This window comes from Cyprinus carpio, chromosome B7 (genome assembly GCF_018340385.1).
Source record: "Cyprinus carpio isolate SPL01 chromosome B7, ASM1834038v1, whole genome shotgun sequence".
Taxonomy (NCBI): Eukaryota; Metazoa; Chordata; class Actinopteri; order Cypriniformes; family Cyprinidae; genus Cyprinus; species Cyprinus carpio.
Window position 1 is genome coordinate 26819682 of NC_056603.1, and position 22430 is coordinate 26842111.

At 36.1% G+C, this 22430-nt stretch overlaps 4 protein-coding genes across 5 annotated transcripts; 1 reads left to right on the forward strand and 3 right to left on the reverse strand.

Moving 5' to 3' along the window:
• Positions 1-8100: 8100 nt before the first annotated feature.
• Positions 8101-9469, reverse strand: LOC109054915 (protein C19orf12 homolog). 2 transcript variants are annotated; one of them, XM_019072146.2, is made up of 3 exons: positions 9336-9469; positions 8969-9146; positions 8101-8849 (listed from the first exon to the last, which is right to left on the reverse strand). In XM_019072146.2, the coding sequence occupies exons 2-3, from the start codon at positions 9126-9128 to the stop codon at positions 8584-8586; spliced, it is 426 nt and encodes a 141-aa protein (XP_018927691.1). In that variant the 5' UTR covers positions 9129-9146; positions 9336-9469; the 3' UTR covers positions 8101-8583. The 2 variants fall into 2 exon arrangements, with proteins under 2 accessions (XP_018927691.1, XP_018927690.1); XM_019072145.2 differs by having other exon boundaries at positions 8969-9157.
• Positions 9470-9681: 212 nt separating this feature from the next.
• Positions 9682-13239, reverse strand: si:ch211-260e23.8 (protein C19orf12 homolog). The gene is made up of 4 exons (XM_019072160.2): positions 13087-13239; positions 11993-12484; positions 11364-11541; positions 9682-10174 (listed from the first exon to the last, which is right to left on the reverse strand). The coding sequence occupies exons 3-4, from the start codon at positions 11521-11523 to the stop codon at positions 9909-9911; spliced, it is 426 nt and encodes a 141-aa protein (XP_018927705.1). The 5' UTR covers positions 11524-11541; positions 11993-12484; positions 13087-13239; the 3' UTR covers positions 9682-9908.
• Positions 13240-13308: 69 nt separating this feature from the next.
• si:ch211-260e23.9 lies at positions 13309-16970 on the forward strand. Its single transcript, XM_019072144.2, has 4 exons — positions 13309-13458; positions 14738-14896; positions 15243-15378; positions 16124-16970. Exons 2-4 carry the CDS (start codon positions 14767-14769, stop codon positions 16350-16352), a joined length of 495 nt encoding a protein of 164 aa, XP_018927689.1. The 5' UTR covers positions 13309-13458; positions 14738-14766; the 3' UTR covers positions 16353-16970.
• zgc:162297 (uncharacterized protein LOC555865 homolog) lies at positions 16958-22295 on the reverse strand. The gene is made up of 6 exons (XM_019072143.2): positions 21801-22295; positions 21641-21723; positions 20492-20672; positions 20247-20397; positions 19981-20108; positions 16958-17197 (listed from the first exon to the last, which is right to left on the reverse strand). Exons 1-6 carry the CDS (start codon positions 21871-21873, stop codon positions 17007-17009), a joined length of 807 nt encoding a protein of 268 aa, XP_018927688.2. The 5' UTR covers positions 21874-22295; the 3' UTR covers positions 16958-17006.
• Positions 22296-22430: the final 135 nt, after the last annotated feature.

Consider the following 22430-nt stretch of genomic DNA (forward strand, 5'->3'; position numbering starts at 1 on the left):
TTTTGTAATAACATCTAAGGAAACACAAAAAGGAAGAACCTTTAACATCCATGGAACCTTACAATGGCACAAAAGGGTCTTTATAGGCTAGTGGAAAGAGGTTGTTGAGTTTTTTAAAAATGTACTTCACCCTATGGAAAAATGGTAGTCCTTTTAAGAACTCTTCACTGAAAGTGAATAAAAGTGAAAAATATAATAAAAAAATAAATAAAACACTTCTTTAGAACATTCATTTTTAAAGTGTTGTTTAAATATTAATACACTTCGATTGAACTATGTAGAAAATTTCATCTGCAAAGCCAATGTTTAGGCAATTTACTAACTAGATATGATCAACTTTTAATTTCAAGTGAAGAAAACAACTTATTTTATCAATTAATAATTGTGGATGGAATATTAAGTGAACCTAGTGCATCTTTAGCAGTTTGTTTCTTTGTCCTACTTGATCTTCTGTTGTCATATGCAGGTGGTACTTAAGAAAGAGCAACTGGACAATCTATCACTAGATAACAATTCCGAACTCATCATCAGATCAAAAAGTAAATACCCCCTAAAAATAAAAATAAACTATACTCTCAGATCATGGAAAATCTGAAAAATCTGCCATGGGATAACGTGCATAAACTCCTTCAGTTAGTGATGAGTAATCCTTCTCTAAATAAGCAAGTACTTGATATTTTAGACTCTTTTGCCAAAAAAGAGCTCAGAGCCAACCTGAAGCATGGAAAAAAATAGCATCTTATAATTACACCTGGGGCCTGTTTCATAAAACAAGTTTACCAAATAAGCCAGATTTATTTAATTTAATCTGACTTATTGTCCTGTTTTGTTTCCAAATAAATCAGACTAACTGAAATAAGCCTGGCTTACTTTATTTGGTAAACTTGTTTTATGAAATAGCTTTTTCTTTATTATAAACATTAGTAGCAACCCTTCAGCATCCAACAAAGGAGGAGTTTTGATGGGTGCCTTCCATTTATTTTCTCTACAATAAACTTAATTGCTGAAGTATTCGTTGTCTCAGTTTTTATTTATTTAATATTTTTTTCAATTTCTCTCCATTGATTGCATCACAACACCGTGCCCCCCCATAGCACAATAACAATAGCATTACATCATAATGACACTGTAAAACAATAAAGAAAACAAATAAAGAAACAAACATGCACAAAAGAAAAATAAACTCAACCAACATTCACAAAAACGAATATCCACTGCATTAACAAAACATATTTAATATAATTAAAATGAATCAACAATATCATACCAAAGAAATACATGAAAAACAAACTACCCTCGCTCTGCTTGCCAAAGCAATACTAAAGTTGAAAGCTTGAATCAGTCTCCTGAGCTGTACCTGTACCAAGAACAAACATGGACTACTTTTGCTTTACTTCCTTTCACTCTAGTATTGACGGCAAACAAAGCGAGTTAAAGGGGAAGGTCATTACACTCACACCAAATCATGATTTCAAACTTTAATGACCTTTTTCAACATAAAACATACAAAAAAAAAAAAAAAAAATCATTTTAACCTTGTATTAAACCTATTGTCTGATGCAAGAGATTAACCTGCATCAATGAATCAAGTAGAAGCACTCATTTTTGAATTGGTCACTCAATGATTGAAGGTTTACAGTGATGCCCTAACTTAGTCTTTAGTTTTCTTTCTCCTGTTTGATCTGTAACTTTTCAGACTTAGCCATCGCTCCCTTGAATGACCTTGACAGCCCAGCCTAACTGCCACTGGTTCCTTGACAGCATGTCGTCTGTGATGATGACTTTAAGATTATGTCAGGGTTCATACCAGTTCTGTCATTTTGAGATATTCAGGATATACTCTCTTTTCCTGCTACTCCAGACCAGAACTGTTCAATTTAGCATTGGACTTCACCTTTTGTAACGTCTTCCTTCAGAAATTTCCCAGGAGTACATAATGTCATTATAGCACTTTATTTTTAAAAAATGGAGCGCTTCCTTATGCTAAGTAGGCCTGCCCTCTACTATAGCTTTTTCTAATCAACTAGTCGCACGTTATATTAAATTGATTAATATAATAATATATTAACCATACTTTAATATATAGACATTTCGCACTCAAGCTTGCGCATAAAGCACAAAAAGTGATTATGAACGTGTCGGGGGAAGAAGACATTTTAAGTATTTATTAATAAACTAGTGCTTTCTGAGTCAGTGTCGAGTGAAAAGATGAGGTTGCCGAATGCTGACACTGACTCGGCATCTCCACATGGACGTGCCCTTAATAGAAATGCACCTTTTCATATGGACTACAAAATTCAAGAATTTTACAAGGGCGAGTTTTCCTTATATTTATTTTATTATTCACATAAAAAAAAAATAATAATAATAACCTGTTTTAGTTATATTTACTATTAACTGCAGGTCTCCAGACTGCGACGGACTAAATTTTGTGAGCGGTCGCACTGGCGCGACCACCGCGTTGTTCAACGCATAAAAGCTGCCATTTCTGTTGCATATGAGAAACATAAAAGGACAACTCGTTTGTACTGTAGAGTCTGGTTTATACTCGCCGCGTCAGCAGGAGTGCAAATGCTATGGTTTTCATGCTACAGTAAGGTAAAAGACCGCTTCTTAAACCAGAGAGGATGAACATGTTGGTATTCTTGTGGGGAACATGCATGCACCGTCACCAGCAGCAAGTTTTGTTTTACTTTTCTTTTTGTTTTGTTTTCATTTTGAAAAGCTTATCTTTGCGGTTTACCTCATTTTATGCTATGGAAGCTCTCATTTATTTATTTTTTTATTTTGATTCCTCTGTTTGCTAAACGTTCTGTAATTTATTAGTCGTAGCCTATAGCCTAATACAGCTTATAGTGTAGGCCTCATCTTATTCTTTTTTGTTAATAAACGTTTTGTAAGCTAGTTTGTTATTGAATCTTACTGTTTTAATGTTGTTGTGCATTTTAATTAAAAATAACAATGAATCCATCCTTTTTTAAAAAAAAAAAAAAGTTGAAAGGTGTATAGATGTAAGCAAAACAGACAATTATCTTTTATTGTAAAGCCTGACAAGATTGCGAAATTGAAAGTGAAAGCATCCAAAGCGGGCTTATAACATAGCAAAAGAGGAACTCCCATTCACAAAATTCAAATCACAAATAATACTACTGATGAAAAAAACGGGTTGAATGTTAACCACTTTCATTTCCATATAACTATAAACTATGATAAATGTTCATCAGCATGAATTGATTAATAGCATGTTGTAGGCTAGCAAAAAAAAAAAAAAAAAAAAAAAAGTGCTGTGTGACCAACTGAGAAAGTTAGTCACAAAAGAGCGACCAGTGGGAAGAATGAGTCTGGAGCCCTGAATTGGCCAGCTCCCCGTCAATGATCTAGCAACCCCTCAGTACCTGTGTTCAACATTCTCTGGCGCCGCCCCGGTTCAGTACATCGATGTATTTTTGAAAAGCGAAAATTACGTTTTTCCAACTCTAAACCCAGTCCCCAAGTAAATTAGGTTATTAAATAAAAAACTAACAAAACGAGTTGCGCGGTGTCCCTACCACTTTTCAAAGCAAAGTTACGCCACTGATGCTAAGAGTTTAAGACAGTGTATTTGTATGCATTTTAGAAGGACTCTTTATTGGTGAGGACACCACATCATGGTCCTGTTTGAATATGGATTTAGAGTTATTTTTGACATGAGACCATAGTCTGGACTATTTTTGATTGTTCCTGGTTAGGAAGAGTCTGGTGTTTTGTGAGCTGTGGCATGTTTTCATTACAAGAGGTTGGATTAATCATTTGCTATAGGCCAACTTCGGCTATGGACAGTGTTTGGAAATTGATGCAGAGATAAGACTTTCACACACATCAACTGTCACATGACGAAAACCTACAATCTTACATTGTGGTTGTTTTTTGTGTGATTTTTGTACTTTTGTGTATTTACATTTTTGGCTATATGTAGCTGTATTAACCTGAATTGAAAGTTTTCTATTTTGTATTTAATAAATCTATTGATTTGAAAACCCTTTGACTGCTGTACATTTTTGACAATATAGACATTAGTTATGTGGTGACTGCATCCATTTCAGATGTATAATAACTGTTTTTCCCAAAGCCTTAAGTTATAGTAGTTGAAAAATATTTGAAGTGAAACTGATGTATCAGGGGTGCATCCTGTTCCTGGAGATCTACCTTCCTACAGAGTTCAGTTCCAACCCTGATTAAACAAACCTGTCTGTAATTATCAAGTGCTCCTTCAGGTCCTAATTAGTTGGTTCAGTTCCAAGTCCATGCAGGGCCAGCATAAGGGGCCAGCGTTTTGCCAATGAGCAAAATCTCAGAGGTCCTGCACTGGCAGCCCGCTGGGGGCCCTTAGGCTAGCCTAGTAAAGGGCCGGTGCAGGCTTGTTTGCAGGGAAAGACCTGTGTGCTCATGTGTGATTGAGGTAGTGATGGTAGCTTCTTGACTGGACACCGTCGCCATACTTCAGGGAAGTATTGGATTATATTGTAAGTATTCGAGGTATTCTGGAAATTAGCCTGAGATACTGTAGTTATTATATTAACAACTGTAGTTGTTTGGGTTGTCTGTGGTGAAGTCAGATTAGCATTAAAAATTTCCATGACATATGTATTTTAGGAGTTGCAAAAATCGTATGAATTTGTACGAAAGAACCTACACCTAACCAACCCCTAAACCTACCTGTCACTGGAGTCTAAAAATTATTTCTGAAGGATCATTTGATACTGAAGACTGGAGTAATGATGCTGAAAATTCAGCTTTTTGATCATAGGAATAAATAACATTTTAAAATATAATCAAGTTGAAAGCAGTTATTTTAAATAGTAAAAATATTTCACAATATTACTGCTCTTGCTGTACTTTGGATCAAATAAATGCATGCTTGCTGAGCAGAAGAGGCTTCTTTAATAAACATTAAAATCTTATTGTTCAAAAACTTTTGACTGGTAGTATATATTTGTATAAAATATAGGTTTGTTAATTCTAGTGTATTTAAGTCATTTTTAAGATAACTGTCAGACCTATGGACCTGTTTTGTTGTGTTTTCATTCACCATGTGTTCACCATGACCTAGTTTCTGTCCCCTGTTAATTGTGTCATTTGGTTCAGGTGTGTCGTTCATTATCTTCATTTGCTTTAGTATTTAAAGTGTAGTCTGTCCCGTGCTCCATCATCAGGGTATTATTGATGTCATTTGTGGATTACCTTTGTCTCCTGCCTGCTTTCTGTATATTACCTTCTTGTTGATTATTAAAAATGTGTTTGCATCGATCTTCTTTGTGCATTTTTTATGGACCATGCTTGGTGATAATAACATTCTGTGCTAACAAATTGAAATGAGGTGGTTGTTTTCAACAAGGTGGACAGACACTGTTCACAGCAGTAAACCTGTTGTAGACCCCAGACTAAGGATTTAGACCTTTTTATATGATAACTATACAAAAAATAGGCTTGTCTGTGGTTTCAGAAATTGTTGTGGATCTATTAAGCTATATACAGAAAATAAGGGGCCAAAATTGCAGCTTTTGGGGTAAAACAGTTTGCCACTGAAACTGTAACCTAAAAGGACATCTTTGTTCCTTTTTTACTCCTAATAGGTAGGCCTACGTATTAGTACCTTAAAGCGTTAGTTCACCCAAAAAAATTATGTCATTAATGACTCACCCGCATGTCGTTCCAAACCTGTAAGACTTCCGTTTATCTTCAGAACACAGTTTAAGATATTTTAGATTTCGTCCAAGAGCTTTCTGATCCTCCATTGGAAATGTATGTACGGTATACTGTCCATGTCCAGAAATGTAATAAAAACATCATCAAAGTAGCCCATGTGACATCAGAGGGTCCATTAGAATTTGTTGAAGCATTGAATATACATTTTGGTCCAAAAATAACAAAAAATATGACTTTATTCAGCATTTTCTTCTCTTCCGGGTCTGTTGTGAGTGCGTTCATGAAGCTGCATTGACGCTGCGTTGTACGTCACATTTCTGGACGTGGACAGGATACCATACATACATTTTCAATGGAGGATCAGAAAGCTCTCGGACTAAATCTAAAATATTTTAAACTGTGTTCCGAAGATGAACGAAGGTCTTACGGGTTTGGAACGACATGAGGGTGAGTCATTAATGACATAATTTTCATTTTTGGCTGAACTAACCCTTTAAGGGTACGAATTACTACTCTAAGGTACTAATATGAACATATTAGGGGTAAAAAAGGTAAAAAGATGTCCTTTTAAGAGTACTGCTCCAGTGACAAGCAGTTGTACCCAAAAAGGTACAATTTTGGACCATTTTTTTTCTGTGTGGCCTGGATGAGTGTGAGATTTCCCGGACTGGGATGCAATACAGACCCTGCTGTAGCATACTATCTAACTACCAATACACTGCTTACAATTACAATGGTTTGGAATGTGTTGTTTATAAAAAAACAAAAATTAATAAAAAAACAAAACAAAAAAAAAAAACAGAAGAAGTCATTGTTCAAAAAATGTGCAACTGTTTAATAATTCAGTGTAGTGTATAAATATGAAAATATCTAATCATGAAAGTGTGCTGTTTATGTTACTTTTACAAATAATATATATTAAATTTATATTTATTTTATGAACAAATCTAAATGAACAATTTTGAATCATAATTGTGTATTTTATGCAATGATGCGGTTTTGCGTCATTATTATGTAATGTTGTCACCGTCCAATAACATTGCAATGTCATTTAGCATCTTTTAGCAACAAATCAACCTGCTTTTAGCAACATTCCCTGAAAATTAGTTGGCAGCAATTGTGTCTGGTTGTCATGACAGATGAATGAATAACCTCCTGTTATGACAAGCACAGCAGATATATTTACCTCAGAGAAGAAAGCTCATAGATTGAGTATAAATAAATAAAAACTAAATTTTCCATTTTGGGTTAACTATTCTTGTATTGTGATTGATACTTGTCTCTGAAATTTCACCTGACAAATGGATGTGAAATTATCCTGTTTCTTTCCCTTAATTTTACAGGAGCACTTTATAGTAATGTATGCCTTGACTGTTTTTGAAGGCAAAAGTCTTGCTGGTCTCCTTGATTTCCTTCAGCAGAAAAATCTGGGAGAGAGCCTGAGGCAGCTGTACACATGTTTGGCGGTGACTATTCCTGTGTCCACTTTTTCTGTCCTAAAGCGCATTAAAACTTATCACAGAAAGACGACTGGACAGACTCGACTTACAGCATTAGCCTCCATGGCGACAGAAAATGACTTATTATTGGAACTAAAATGCACAGATAACCTGAACAACAGTGACTGAACTCTGCTTGAGGAAAGAATGGAGGATGGATTTTGTGCACAAATAATCATAGGCTAGTTTTGGTTAGTTTAATGCATTTTATTTAGTAGCAAATAGTATTTGTAAATATTGGTAAAATGTAAATAATATAACTTTTTCATACAGTCAAAATACTTTGTATTAAGCCATAAACTGTCAACTGCAAAGTAATTTGTCATACTTTTGATTCTTTAAAACAGTTGGTAAGCTTTTCAAGAACCATTTATGCTTTTGCGTTTACTTTTGCACAAAAACACAATCTATAATGAGATGATAGCATCATGCAGTTCCTGCACATCCATGATGCAAATCTCCTATTCCACCACCACATATTGGATTGGGATCTGGTGAACACGGAGGCCATTTGATTATGAACTCAGTAACATGTTCGAGAAACCAGTTTGAGGTGAATTGAGATTTGCGACAATTTTATTCTGCGTTATTCTGCTGAGTTTCTTGTTCTTAGCTGAGAGGAGTGGCATCTGGTGTGGTCTTCTGTTGCCATACCCCATCTACTTCAAGTTTTGACGTGTTCAGAGAGACTCTTCTGCATTCCTTGGTGGTTATTAGAGTCATTGTTGCCTTTCTATCCGCTCAAACCAGTCAGCCATTTTCAACCAAATAACTGCCTCTCACAATTTATCTATATCTATATCTATTTTTTTTTTTTTCAGAACAAGAAAAAACTAAATGTATTATTATATATTTATATATTATATTATGTATTTATTATATACCATTATGTATTTCTTTATGCATTCATGTCATCATGCAGTGACACATTACACCTTTTGCATTGATAACTTAAAATAACAAAGAGTAGATCTGCTTTTGATCATGCCTATGTAAACGGTCTGGCCTAAACAGGTAGGCCAATTGTTTAAAGTTCTACTTTAACATATTGATATCTTACACATCCTAAAGTGTTTTATTAAAAAAATCACACGACATAAAAACTGCAAACTACTAGCAACTTGTTTTTCTAGTTTGTCCTTACGCACTGAAACGTATGTAACAAATAAGCCAGTGTTTTTTTCAACCATGCTCTTCTGACATTAGTAGCTATATTTAGAACTCGCAGTAGTCAGCTATAAATACCCTAACATCCTATAAGCATACTTATTTCTATCAAAAAAGTAGTTCAAAAGTTATAAAAAGTTTAAAATCAATGGCTAAACCTAAGTATCCCACATTAAAAGAGCAATGAATGCATTAAAGAGTAACTAAACCAGTGACATTTACTCTCCAGCGCTCAGTCTTCATACCGCACTTCGGCTTTGAGTTGGTTTTTAGTAAAATTGAGTATGGCACCCAGCACCTGCTCATGTAGAGAGGCATTCCTATTAACTTGAGCAATTAGCTGAGGAATGTCGGTCCACTTCAGTGTACCCAATATGGCCATGACATCAGAGTACAGCTGCTCCTGCTGTGTAGGAGCCATTTCCATGAGGATCTCAGGAAGAGGCTTGAATTGGCCGCTGGTCATCCATGCTCCCAGCATACCCCCCACAGCACCACCTAGAGAAACAAAAATGAATAAAATAACCTACTACAACAACATCTTGTGGTGAGAACTGAACTAGATGAACTGAAGCGGGGAAAAGGTGGGAATTGAAGGAAAACACGCATAAACATACCAACAGCTAAACCGGCTGGACCACCGATCAGCCCTCCAACAAAAACAGTTCCTCCAACAACTGCAGCTCCTTTCGCTGAGTTCTTAAATGCTGCCTTTATCTTCTTGTTTGCGGAGATTTCACAGCAAAGTTTCATTATATCATCTTTTCGATTTGCCATTTTGACGTGTTACAAAATCTGGAAATAAACTATTGTCACACAGAGAAATAAAAGAAAACGAAATAAACGAAACGAAACGAAATAAAAATTTCTTAGATCATTTCGCATTTTTCCGAGGTATTGCTACATTTAATTGCTTGAGAAAATAATGACGCGCTGTAAATCTTAATTATAATGTAAATATATTTAACATTTTCCAGTTCTTACCTGTTTGTCTTGGAACTAAAGCAAGGGTTTGGCAAGTTAAAGTTACTTTCGGTCTCATATTCATAAGTGTATTGTTTTGACGTGAACTTCCGTGCTTTGCTCAGCGATTTTCTCTGTGTTCATAGGCGAGTCTTTAACAAGTTGAACATCGTTGACTGCTTTTAGTAGACTTAGACTTAGACTATTAGATGTTTAATAAACTGTTATCCAGAATAAAATTCACCTGTCATGAAAGGTAACAACAAAATTGTTGTTGGGGATTAAAAACAAAAAACAAATCATGCACTTTATCAACCTATACTCACATCATTGTTTTATTTATTTATTTATTTTTAATAATAAAGCATTTTAACTTTTTAAAATGAGAAATTTTATTGGTTTAACTGCACCAAACCACCACAGAACAGGCCACAAATGAATTGTCTTTATTGGAATAACCTGCATTATGCAACTAATTGTCTTCATAAGGCTAATGTTATGCTTAAAACAGAGGAACAGAAACACTAGTAGCCTACAAAAATAACAGGATGCAGGATTGAGAACCATTGGCTGGTGACATTAACCCTCTAGTGGTCAGTTTCCATACTGCACTTCAGCCTTGAGCTCTTTTGTGGCATAAGTGAGTATAGCAGCAAGCACTTGCTCTTGCAGAGTGGCACTGCCCATAACCAGAACAATAAGGCCAGCCACATCTGTCCAGTCAAGTGTGCCCAATGCACCCATGACAGCAGAGTACAGTTTCTCCTTATATTTAGGAGGCAACTCCTTGATGATCTCAGGAAGAGGTTCGAATTGGCCACTTGTCATCCATGTTCCCAAGAGACCTCCCAAAGTACCACCTAGAGTAAAAGAATATTATAATATTATAAATAATAATATAATTTTAAGAGATGCACAGAATATGATTAATTAGTTTTTGTTACAAGTTTCAATTAACTATAGGCTCAAAAAAAGTGTTGTGCTTTGTTAAATGTATAAAACTGAACTTCTACCTTTAATGTAAGATTATTAAGGCAATAAAGGATTAAAATAAGTCAAAACAACGAATCTAGTGTTTTTAATGTATGTTTATAATATTTATACATTTGTAATATACATAGGCCTATTTTATTTTAATTTATCATTTATTATTATGTATAAAGTGGTGGCCAAAATTATTAGAACACTAGTATTTTCACCAGCTTTAAGTCAGTTATTTCTATCTTTTGCTGTAGTGTGTCAGTAGGAAATATCAGTTTAGATTGACATGAAGAAACAGACTAAATCCAGAAGAACTGTGGTGATGTCTCCAAGTTGCTTCGAGAAACCTACCTGCAAAGCTACAGTACTGTTACTGTAAATTTTAGGCAATACAAATGTTGTAAAATGAGGATGCTGTCAAAATAATTTCATAAATATATACATTTTTTTTAATCAATGAACTTCTATTAACTAAATTAAATCAACATTTGGTGTGACCATCCTTTGCTTTTAAAGCAGCCTTTGCCCTGGGTGCACTTGCACATAGTTTTTCAGGTAGCTTTGCAGGTAGGTTTCTTGAAGCATCTTGGAGACGTTGCAACAGTTCTTCTGGATTTAGTCTGTCTCAGTTTGTTCTGTTTCTTCACATCATTCCAGACAGACTGATGATGATCAGATCAGATCTTTGTGTGTTGTCAAACAAAAATCTCACTGGATTATTACAATTAATGGTAAAATTGAATGTTTGGAAATGTAAACTGATATTTCCTACTGGCGCTCTATAACAAAAGATCGAAATAACTGATTGAAACCAGTTTTTAGCTGATGAAAATACTAGTGTTCTAATAATTTTGGCCACCAATGTATTTGTAAATAGAACATTTATTTGTCATTTATAATATATATTTTATTTTGTTTGGTGTTGATGAAGGAGTAGCTTTATACTGAAAGCAAAAATTGGTTGAGTAACACTGCACTAGGCCATTAAAGAAGATATTATGACACCACCCTGTGATGAAAGTAGATGAAAGTTTGTGGATTGCATGGAAAACAGAGGCATGGTCTTACCAACAGCTATTCCAGCTGGGCCTCCAACCATTCCCCCTACAAAAGCACCTCCACCAGCCGCTGCAGCTCCCTTTCCAGAGCTCTTCATGGCTGCTTTCATCTTCCTGCTGGCCGAGACCTCACAGCAAAGCTGAATAACATCATCCACTCGACTGCTCATTATGATGTCAAGAGAAACCTGGAAATAAACACTAATGGATCATTTGCCCTTTCACACACAAATGAGAAGAACAGAAACGCACACTGATATGCAAACATTAATGAAGTACTTTAATCAACAAGTTGCCCATTCACATGCAACATCTCAGAACATTATCAACTATTTCGATTCATTTCATGATATGCTAATTTAATTGCTCACAGTAATACAGCCTTCATTTAGATTTCACCATTCTGCGAGAACACAATGGAAAATAAGTACTAAATTAAAAACACTTATCGGAAATATGTTTGAAATTTAACATTGATTAAACTATTTTATATTATATAAATTTTATATTAATAACATATATATATATATAGGCTATAATTTTAAAACAAAAAAAACAAGATATATTTAAATTCACTTTCAGATACTTTTGTCACATATTGATGTGATAAACACTGATATTCGTTTTTAAAAAGCTTACCTTTTCTTCTTTAAAGAGGAGCTAGCAGACGCCTGTTCCAGTCACTCTTGGTGAAATCAGTGTGGGGTTGCTCAAGTAGGCTACATTTGCACACTTCCGCAGTCTGTTCATCTGATGTAGAGCTGATTGCCTTGTGGGTCCCCTCACTTTAGTTTGTGTTATCACCATGCCAATATTAATATGTACATGACACACAACGCATCTCACACTCAGATAATTCATATTACAGATAGTTTATGCATCTAGGCATACTCAAGATCATGTCAGTTCCAAGATAGTCATCCAAATGACGTTAACAGGCCTATATAATTAATTTTGAAATGTAATTACTAGGAGATGTTTCTCATAAAGTGGGGGGTTTTCCACATAAATAAACAAGTAAAATAAAATAAAGAATTGGCATTGGCTCTGGTTATTCAGATGATTGTCATACGCTGTTTTGTCCTCAAGAGGGCCACATTAAGTTCGTGCAGTGTGAGTCACAACACCACCCTTCAAAGTGACAGAAGAAAAAAAGAAAGAAAGATTTAGCCTGCGTCCCAATGTGCATACTATCTATCCTAAATTCTAATAAATATAAACAATTATAAATAATACCTAAAACAGATAGGGTGGATAGTATGCAAATTGGGACGCAGGGTTAGACTGCAGGAGCAAAATTGAGGCAATTTTTTTTTGTCTTTTTTAGTCTACATCAAAAGCATAAATATAAAATGGAAAAAAAAAAGTTTTTAATAAAATGTGGAGTGGTGTAGGGTTGGCATAATTAATTTTGAAAAATAAATACGTAAATAAATCCATAAATTCATGCAACTTTAAAAATGTCCATGTTTTTAGTTGCTGTTACAACCCACCATAGTGTGGTGGGTTACAAGAACTTAACATTACAAGTAGGCTAACATTAATTAAGTTACAGGAATGCTATAGACAGTGTAAAATAATAATAATAATAATAATAATAATAATAATAATAATAATTACAGAGTTTAAAACAATGTTACACTTGCTAAGTTCTGTGAAATTCATACATTGCATCGGTTTGTTAGGCTCAGTTTAAAGACCGGTTTTGGCCTGCTGTTATAAATGTTGCCTACATTGTGCAGCACCATGGCCAGTCAGTTTGACAAGTGAGCAGGTAGGAGGTAAGTCGTCCAGTCAGCGTCTGCGGCTGTGAATTAATCAATGTTTTTCATAAGTGTTGTTTAAGATATCTGTGAACACCTATGAGACATCCTATGTAGGCCTATGTTTGTAGACAACAACATCCGCATGTGCGAATACCACTGACGTCAAGCCTCATGGGCGGAGCTTGTCGACGTCAAGTCGAGTACAGTCAAGAACAAGGGGGAGGAGCCTCTTGTACATAAACAAGTCCAGACTGTACACCGACAGGAGCGACTGCGACACAATAAAGATAAAACAGAAGCATTCAGGCTGCAAAAAATACTTTTCTGACAGCTAATAAGGTGGGCAAACCTTAACCATTGTTTTAACGCTTTTTACCGCATCTTTTTGAAATGTGAAATTTCTTTGCAGTTTAAGCTAACCTGTTAATGTGTTTTGTTTTCTCGAGAAAACTGCACTGATCTCTACTGTTAAATTCAGCTGACTGTTTTGTAATTAAACACTCAAATATGTTTAAACACTGTTTATGGGTTTATTAAAATGCGACATTGAAACTTTCTGAACGACAATAGAGACAAAAGCAAAAAGCAGTATGGGTTGTTTTTTTTTTTTTTCTCGTTAGTGTCGTTAGATTCTTCGATAATCCGCCTATTTGCTTATTCTCATGTTTGTGGTAGATATTTCAGTAGATATGAAGAAACCTACAGTCAGCGCTTGACTGTAAACAAGTCTAGATGCTTTACATGGTCAGGGCTACAGCTGATCACTCCTTCCTGTCCCACTTCACTGACGTGCATTGGGGATAAATTTAGGATATTATTAATAAACATAACAGTGTTTAGTTTTGACTGACTAGAACGACCAAGAAACATCATAAACTCGTGTAAAAATGCAAAAAAAAAAAAAAACGTAAATAAAGAAGCGTTCCCTTTGTTTGAAAAAAAAAGAAAAGAAAAGTCAAGCTGATGTTTTCATCACCAATATTTCAAATAAACTTTAATAATTATATTCAAAAGGGTTTTACAAAGTGCTTTAAACAATTCGGCATTTGTGAAATTTCGTGCTGGTGTTTACACATAAGTGATCTTCGTAAGGAGGATGCTTTTCAAACCTGTAAAAAATGGCAGTTTGTGTCCACTGGGCTCATAGAATTAAGTTTGCAAATTAACTCTAGTTTCTGCCTTTAGCACAGCAGGATGGCATGCCTGCACATATCTGATCCTGTACAGAAGTATTGATGATCTGATTCTGATTCATATATGAATTTAGTATAAAATCAAGCTAAATTTAGAAAGGAATTCCAGACAATGTTAAAAATAAAAATCATCTGTGGAAGGGAACACCATGTCTCAGTTCAACCAGCTGGTGCCAGTAAAACATGACCTTACATTACTTAGAGCTGTCTACGGTGTCTGATGTGACACCTGAAACACTTTGCACGTTACTTTCCATCAACAAGTTCCAACCAACAGAAGGAAAGATACTTGCATGCAAAGTATGCTCAATTCAAAGATCTTACTGCAAGGAAAATGTTGCATTGGGGTCAATTCCACTAGAGGGCAACATAACCCTTTTTTATATATACATTATTATTATTATTAATTATTATTTTTTTAACAGATAGCAGTTTAACAAAACCATCACAGAAAATGATCAGCAGAATCCTTGCACAGCTGGTGGGAAGAGAAGAGAAAGACAGCGATGTTGCAGAAGTAACTGATAACTGTGCGAACCTCCTTGAGTTTGATGATGGAGAGTGGGTTATTATAAAGATACACGGTGAGTTATTTTGTTTATACTTTTCAATCATTGATAAAAGGTGACATTTTTACTGTACAGTAATTATTGATGTAAATAGTAATCACATCATAGCAGGCTCATTTCTAGCCTGTGTATTTTATAGCAGATATACAAGGGAAACAACCTTCATTATTTTGTCTGAATGTATCTTAGTGTGGTTTTATTGCATACAATTGTTTATCTTTACAGTCTAAAACATCAAATTAGTCATTGTCCTTTTGGCAAACATACCTGTGTGACAACTAGTCCCAGTATCCCTCATATTGTACAGCTTACTCACTTAAGTAATGCTGCTGAATTGAAGTCATTTATGCTTCCTGTGCAGAGAATCAGTCACTTGGATCTGCTGACACAAACATTCTTGAGAACCTGTTGATCGAGCACCCCAGCATGTCTGTATACCAAATGAGACGTGATCAGGAAGACCCTGGCTCAGATGAAGAAACAGAGGACCTGGCTAGGTACATTTACAACTTTTTAGCAAGTATCATTACTAGTGCTAATATTATTTAAATAACTTAAAATGACATGTTTATACACTATATTGTTCAAATGTTTGGGGTCGGTAAGATTTTTTTGTGTGTAATGGTTTTGAAAGAAGTCTCACGCTCAACAAGGCTGCGACTGATTAACAATAAAACAACAATTATGTGAAATATTAGTTAAAAATAACTTCCTTAATTTGAACATAAAATTTATTCCTGGCCAAAGATATTTATGTAATTTTTCAGCAGCATTACTTCAGTCTTCACCATCTCATTCTAATATGCTGATTTGGAAACATTTATTATCATTATTAATTTTGAAAACAGATTTGCTTAGTATAGGCAGTTGTGCTTAATTTTTTTTTTTTTTTGTAACCTGTTTATTAATATGATTTTTTTTTAACAGCACTTATTTGAAATATTAATCTTACTTTTTCTAAAATACTAATATTTCTTATAAAAACTTAAACTTTAAATCTTAAATAAGATGTGTACGAAATGATCTATTAAACAATATTTTCCACACACAAGCTAGGTCTGTGGATTGAATTTGAGAGTTGCATTCCATATGGGCCACATTTATGGCTCCAGGCAGCACAAAAGTCATATCCAAATAATATGAAGAAAGCAAATCCACTGATGCCACACTGATATGTAACCTATATATCCATGTTGTGCATGTGGTTATGTTGGCTTATGATTTGTCAATCTACCCCTTTAGGCCTGTGCCAATCAGACGTCACGTTTCTTGGCGGTTAGCTGCATGGGGCAGCCCCTTGCCCTGCAGCACCATTCTGCTCTCAGTGCAGCGTGCCAGAGTCTATAATGAGCACAGAAAGCTGACCCGTGGAGCCCTCAACAGGCAGAACCTTGCAAGAACACGCTATTCACCTTCAGAGCGCCACTATGGCTACTTCAAACAGCCCACTCAGCGTCTGTACAACTATTGAGAAAAATCGATTGCTTCTGAAACCACTGAACAGCCAACCTTGTGTTAAATGAACAGTAGTTTTAAAGGGGTATGTTTGCAAATCATGTCATAAAACCATTCCCCTGTGAGACTTGTATGGATTAAGAAAAACGTTTTGATAAATGCAGTGTGTTATTATCTTAGGGATGAAGCCTCACTGATAGTCCCGAAACTGAAATAACTCTGAAAAGCATGTGTTATAAAACTGTACGTGAGCTGCATTAATAGTCTAGGATTTTAACGTTTTTAAACAGTGTAATGGTGTTTGTGTGCTTATATTTTAGCTTAGCTGTGACTGGTGCATGCATATTAAGTGAAAGAAAAAAGATTCAGTGTTTTAGCCTAAAATAAACTGTACTGTACAAGGCAATGCATTTTTTTACATCAAATATTAAGGTGAAAGTCTATCTTAATGTTACTTACCCCACAAAGCGATATGCTGTGATTTACTGCCAGTGATTCATATTGTTATTTGATTCATAACTGTTACTTGACTTTGTATATTTAAATGCCTTTTTGGTGTTGCTTTATTTTTTTATCTTCAAGAATGTATCTGATAAAACCTTTTAAAAAGTGAAAAATAAATATTTTATCTTCACATTTTTTATTTTTTTGTAAAACTGAATTAGAACAGTTACTCCCGAAGTTCATGCATCTTCCCCATGAACCTTTGGACTCTCTCAGTATCCACACCATTTGCCCAGTAACCTCCTTTCTTGAAATGGGAGCCAATGATCATGGCACTTGCTTGAAGGTAGTGCTCCACATTAGCATGGGTTACACCAGAACCGATGAGAACAGGGATCCGGACAGACTGGGTAACCTCTGTTACACAAATAGTGCTCAGGTCAGCAAAACATGAGTGTGAGAACATCTTTCTGCTACATGCATGCATAAAAATACAAAAACATGTTGTTCCTTCATTGTAATGAGGATTCTGGCAGACTGTGGCTCATCCTCCATCTGACAGTTTCCCCAGTCCAATAAATTAGAACTAAGGGAGGCAATAGGCACAAGTCCAAAATAGGCAGCAGGGCAGTGGCAGACTAGGCTGGGCCTGGTTTTCATGCCTATGTTTACAGCCTTCGATGATCACCAGCCATCTGGAAGTGGGATTTAAAATAGCTGGCAGTGCTGGTGTCTATGTTAGCCCATACAAGGCCACTGGTTTTGAGGGAGGGCAGGAAGCAGACCGGGGCAGGAGACTATGTGTGGCATCCTTTCTGCCCAAAGGACACCACTGTTTTTAAGTACTTACACACCTGGCTGATGGGCTCCATTAGATATTAGAAGCGGATTAACCTCTAAATTAGCAGATTAACCTCTGAATGGGACTGAGAGTGTATCACAAAAGTGCATTAGTGTTAAAGCTGTACAGTTTTGCTCACCTGGGTGCCATTTGTTTGATAAATAATACAGTAAAAATAGTAATATTGCCCAATTTAAAAAAAAATATTTCTATTTAATATATTTTAGTTTTTAATTCCTGTGATGGCAAAGCTAAATTTTCAGCAGCTATCATACCATTCTTGTGTGACACATGATCCTCTAGAAATTATGCTAATTTGCTGCTCAAGATAAAAATAAAAATAAAAATTAAAAAAATCTTATCATCAATGTTGAAAACAGTTGTGCTGCTTAATATTTTTGTGGAAACTGTGATTTTTTTTTTTTTCCAGCATCCTTTGATGAATAGAAAGTTAAAAAGAACTATTCATTAATTGTATCAATGTAAAAGTCCTTACTAACATTTTTGTGTAAAAGTATTAATTTTCTATTCACAAAAAAGGGGTTAAAGGCAGTTTCAGAGTGTAAGGGGACATAGAAAAGCAAAAGGCTAAAGTCCTGTTAACTCAGGCATCATGCTGGTCACATGAAAGCCCTGGAAAACTGTTTGTGCATGTGTGGCACTGTACACATCACATGTTGTTGACCATATATCAAATAGGTCAAACTGCATCCTGTCTTTTGCAGGCTACAGTTCATTAAATTAGTTTTTCTGTATGATAAACTGATCATGTTGTCGAATTATGTTTGCATCAGTAAATTTATAATTAGCAATAGTTTGATTTTATTTTGTGAGATGTTAGGAAGCTGCAGACAAATGTCAGGATGACATGAGATAAGTTGGGTTGTACTGTGGCAGATCAAAGCTGCCTAATTCAAACATGCACAGCATACTAGAATGGCCACAGTATGGCCTAATATATCAAATACAAAAGTTATACTACAGTTCAAAAATTTGAGGTAAAAAAAACTCAACCTCGTCTTTCCTCAAAGATACATTACAATACATGTTACTAAAGATTTCTGTTTAAAATAAGTGTTGTTCTTTTGAACTTCCTATTCATTTGTTTTCAACATTGATAATAAGAAGAAATGTTTCTTGAGCACCAAATCAGTATATTAGAAGCATTTCTGAAAGCTTGTGTGACACTGAAGAATGGAGTAATGACTGCTTAAAATTCACCTTTGCCATCAAAGAAAAAAAAACATTTTAGAACAAAGATTAAAATAGAACAAAGATATTTTACATTTTAATACTATTACTGTCTTAACTGCATTTTTGATCAAATTAATGCAGTCTAGGTGAGCATAATAATCATCTTTCAAAAACTTACCAACTTTTAAATGCTTTGCATCGAATAGTATAAGAGGACATATTGGATAGCATCACAATTTACTTAATGATACAATGAAGAAGTAGTATGTAACATAAAAATACACACACCACTTTTACAGTCACTTTAAAGTGTATCAAGCCATTAAGGCCCCGATATACTTCAAACGAAATCGAAGAACGGAATGAAATGACATCATTTCTAACAAAATCAGGCCGTTGCAACAGTTCGAAACAGCTCAGCAAAGTGAACTTTTTGGGGGAGTTCGTTTTGGCTCCCAAATACCTTAGAGCTACCATTGGTCCGTGGTGATTACGCAGTCAGTGGGTGTGTTCTGCAACTCCGCCTTCTTTGACATGCAATTTTTTTTCCCCCGGTTCGTTTTTTCGTTCCACGGAGGTCAGACAGGAGAACACATCTCCACAACTATCTTTCAGGCTGTGCATGGTCCAATCTTGAATGTTTCAGCCACACTTTGTTGTGTAACCCCACAAGCTAGTACTCGGAGTGTCAAGGCCAGTATCTCCTGTGCTTTTTTGCATGTTTCACATATGGCGATATCCTTTTCAAGAGATCGTCGAACCGCGTGGCGCACATTCTGAAGTATGAAAAATGCACTTCCTCATCTGTGCTCCGCATTTGCTGAATAAAAAGGGCAAACTCGCCATAATTCTTTCTGTTTTCGTTAAATGGACGCATATACCACCTCATTTGTTCTTGTTCTTTGCCATTGAATAGAGCGATGCTATTGCCAGAGTAGTGAACTGTTCTTCTCTCACAGCTGCCATCGTTGTTGTATTTAGGGGGTACACGTGGGTGGCATGACACATGTTTACAACCCCGCCTCCAGCAGCGCGGGGGTGTCGGAATGTTCGAAAACAGTATAACGTCACTTAGCCTTTTCAAAATACTTTTTGCCCTCAAACGAAGAACGAAAAAGAACTTCGTTTGAAGTATATCGGGGCCTTTACAGGCTGCCAGACTCACCCCTCAGTTCCTCTGGATCAGCCTGCGCTCCAGTGGCAGTTCCTGTGACGATGACTCCATCAGAGAGGAAGAACTCAGCTGCTTGGGCCGTCTCAGCTATGCTGACATCTGAAGTTAGGGCATGTGCACTGTAATGACCGTTTTCAAATATAACTCATGGGATCATGTGACACAATAACACAGAAACCACCACACTGTGTTGTGCCTCTTTTAGAGCTCTGTGGCCAGCCAGTTGCACGTAACGTACTCATATCTGATCATCATACCTGTGCTTCTTCTTGATGTCTGTAAAGATCTGAATATGCTCTGCTCCAATGCGTCTGCGGTAGCGCAGCAGCTCACCAGCACAAGCATTTAACAGGCCTTCATCTGCAACATGTGAGAACACAAACCCCTCTGCACGGATGAAATCCAGCCCTGTGGAGTAGTTAATATTTATTAAATATCATTTTTCAGAGAACACTTAGGTTTGAAATGGCATTCGTGATGGCTTGTACAGTCATGCGAACACCTGAGGCCAGGGCAACAGCCAATGCTGATTGGTTTGCAGCTGAGAGAATCTGAACACCAAGCGGCCAAGATGGATACAGGCCCCTGACTGCTGCACACACAGCTGTCATGGATGCACAGACTTCTGGACCCACCTCAAGGGTGTATGGAATATCATGCATGTTTTCAATGATCAGCCCATCCTGCCATAGACAGAATTGTCTGAAATTAGTAATCACACTTTGAGCACACTGGCCAGAAACACAACTGACAAAGGTGAAATCTATTGTCTAATATATACAAGACTGTTTTGGTGTAATTTCGTGCAGTCACATTTGAAATAACACGGAAAATATCTCCTAAAGAACGCTAGGTATGAGCCTTGCAGGCACCCGTACTGGCTTGAAGCGACGATTAATCAGTCCAAACACTTCTGACTCGTTAACACCAAACGGTTCTTTTGAACAGCTCGTTTCAAAGAACCGGTTGAAAAGTTCTTGCTAAAACCTTCCAACAAAGCCATGTGCCATTTTCTATATTACATTTATAAATTTGTTTATTGCAATTTCATGTCCAGTCCTTGTTCCTGTGTACACCAACAAAAAATAATGTTCTGTTTATTATAAGGGAGCGTTATTGCTTAAGTTCTTTAAAGTGGATCGCTTGTGATTGACTGTCAATATTTTATCCTTCATCAGTTGAAAGAAAATAGTAAGGAAAGTGATTCCATTCAAACGATATCGTTCCTCTGTGTCGTTATCGTTATTTAGTAGTTTGGACTTACCATATTCTCAATAGAATTATTATTAAAACGTTATAATTAATAACTTATAACTGTCATGATTATGCATTTTAAGTAACTTTTCCCCCCATCAGTCCAATCCTAGATTCACTATCAACTCACTACTCCTAAGTTCGGACATGTGGAAGATGATTCTCGGTTCAATGAGTCAGATGACTCGAGAACCGCTCGGAAAGAATCTCACCGGTTCGTGAATCGTTTAACCGATGGCAAGATCCGACACCGTTTATTCATTGAAAAGATTCAAACGATTCGTTCACGAACCAAGCACCGCTAATACTTAATAAACTTCAGAATGTGAGAAAGCGCGATATGATTATAATTCTGTGATGATGTATACGTTACATTTCACTTATATTGAACACATACAAGTCCTGCGTGGTGGTAAATTTCCGCCTCTCGACATGCCTCCTCTGTGATCTCAGAGATAGCTGCGCGGTTCAGGGGGGCTCCTGCAAAAGAAAGAAATTAAGAGTTCAGTATTTCTTCTCTTTTAAGTTTGTTCTGGTGACATAAATGCGTTACTAACCTGGCAGGGCTCCGACGTGAATCATGCCTATGACATTTGATTTTAAGCGACCGAACAGATTAAAAAACTTCATTTCTTCAGCGGACAAACCCCAGATTTGTGTGTTTTGGTGGTCATGTGACTGGTCAAAGGTTAGTGATAGAAAGTGCGGCTCTAATGACAACACCCTAGCTACATGTAATAAATCCTCTACATGAGCACGGAAAAATACACATTTGATAATATATTTAAAATGCTGCTGTATATTGTAGTATATAGTGTATTTCTAAGGTGGCGCCAGTCAATATACTCAAACTGATTTGCCTGCGTAACCCAACAACAGCAACTGGACCAGAAAAATGCACTATATTACCGTGACAACACTTGAGATCTCAAACGGCCAACCCAGCACAGCCAAAACATTACATTTTATATCTCACTAACATAAAAGCGTGAAAAAATCCAATTCTTTAGCCCAAATACTCGGATTGTTTACTTCTTGAGCCTGCTAGCCATGTGCTCGACGTACTTCCGCTACCTCACCCCAGACCGCCCCCCAAGTGACGTCACCAAACACACGCCTCAATTTGCCGGCAAAATGTTCACGTTTCTAAACTTTGTTTTATTGACATTAAATATCTGAAGTATAAC

Bases quoted from the DNA above. Each gene is read 5' to 3' on its own strand.
- zgc:162297 (XM_019072143.2), bottom strand. From the start codon at position 21,873: ATGAAGTTTTTTAATCTGTTCGGTCGCTTAAAATCAAATGTCATAGGC. The intron at 21,724-21,800 runs GTTAGTAACGCA...TTTCTTTTGCAG, and splicing joins TCACGTCGGAGCCCTGCCAG to GAGCCCCCCTGAACCGCGCA. The intron at 20,109-20,246 runs GTATGATGATCA...CGGTCATTACAG, and splicing joins GACATCAAGAAGAAGCACAG to TGCACATGCCCTAACTTCAG.
- LOC109054915 (XM_019072146.2), bottom strand. From the start codon at position 9,128: ATGGCAAATCGAAAAGATGATATAATGAAACTTTGCTGTGAAATCTCC. The intron at 8,850-8,968 runs GTATGTTTATGC...TTGTTTCTCTAG, and splicing joins TCCAGCCGGTTTAGCTGTTG to GTGGTGCTGTGGGGGGTATG.
- si:ch211-260e23.8 (XM_019072160.2), bottom strand. From the start codon at position 11,523: ATGAGCAGTCGAGTGGATGATGTTATTCAGCTTTGCTGTGAGGTCTCG. The intron at 10,175-11,363 runs GTAAGACCATGC...CTTTTACTCTAG, and splicing joins CCCAGCTGGAATAGCTGTTG to GTGGTACTTTGGGAGGTCTC.
- si:ch211-260e23.9 (XM_019072144.2), top strand. From the start codon at position 14,767: ATGATCAGCAGAATCCTTGCACAGCTGGTGGGAAGAGAAGAGAAAGAC. The intron at 14,897-15,242 runs GTGAGTTATTTT...CTTCCTGTGCAG, and splicing joins GGTTATTATAAAGATACACG to AGAATCAGTCACTTGGATCT. The intron at 15,379-16,123 runs GTACATTTACAA...CTACCCCTTTAG, and splicing joins GAAACAGAGGACCTGGCTAG to GCCTGTGCCAATCAGACGTC.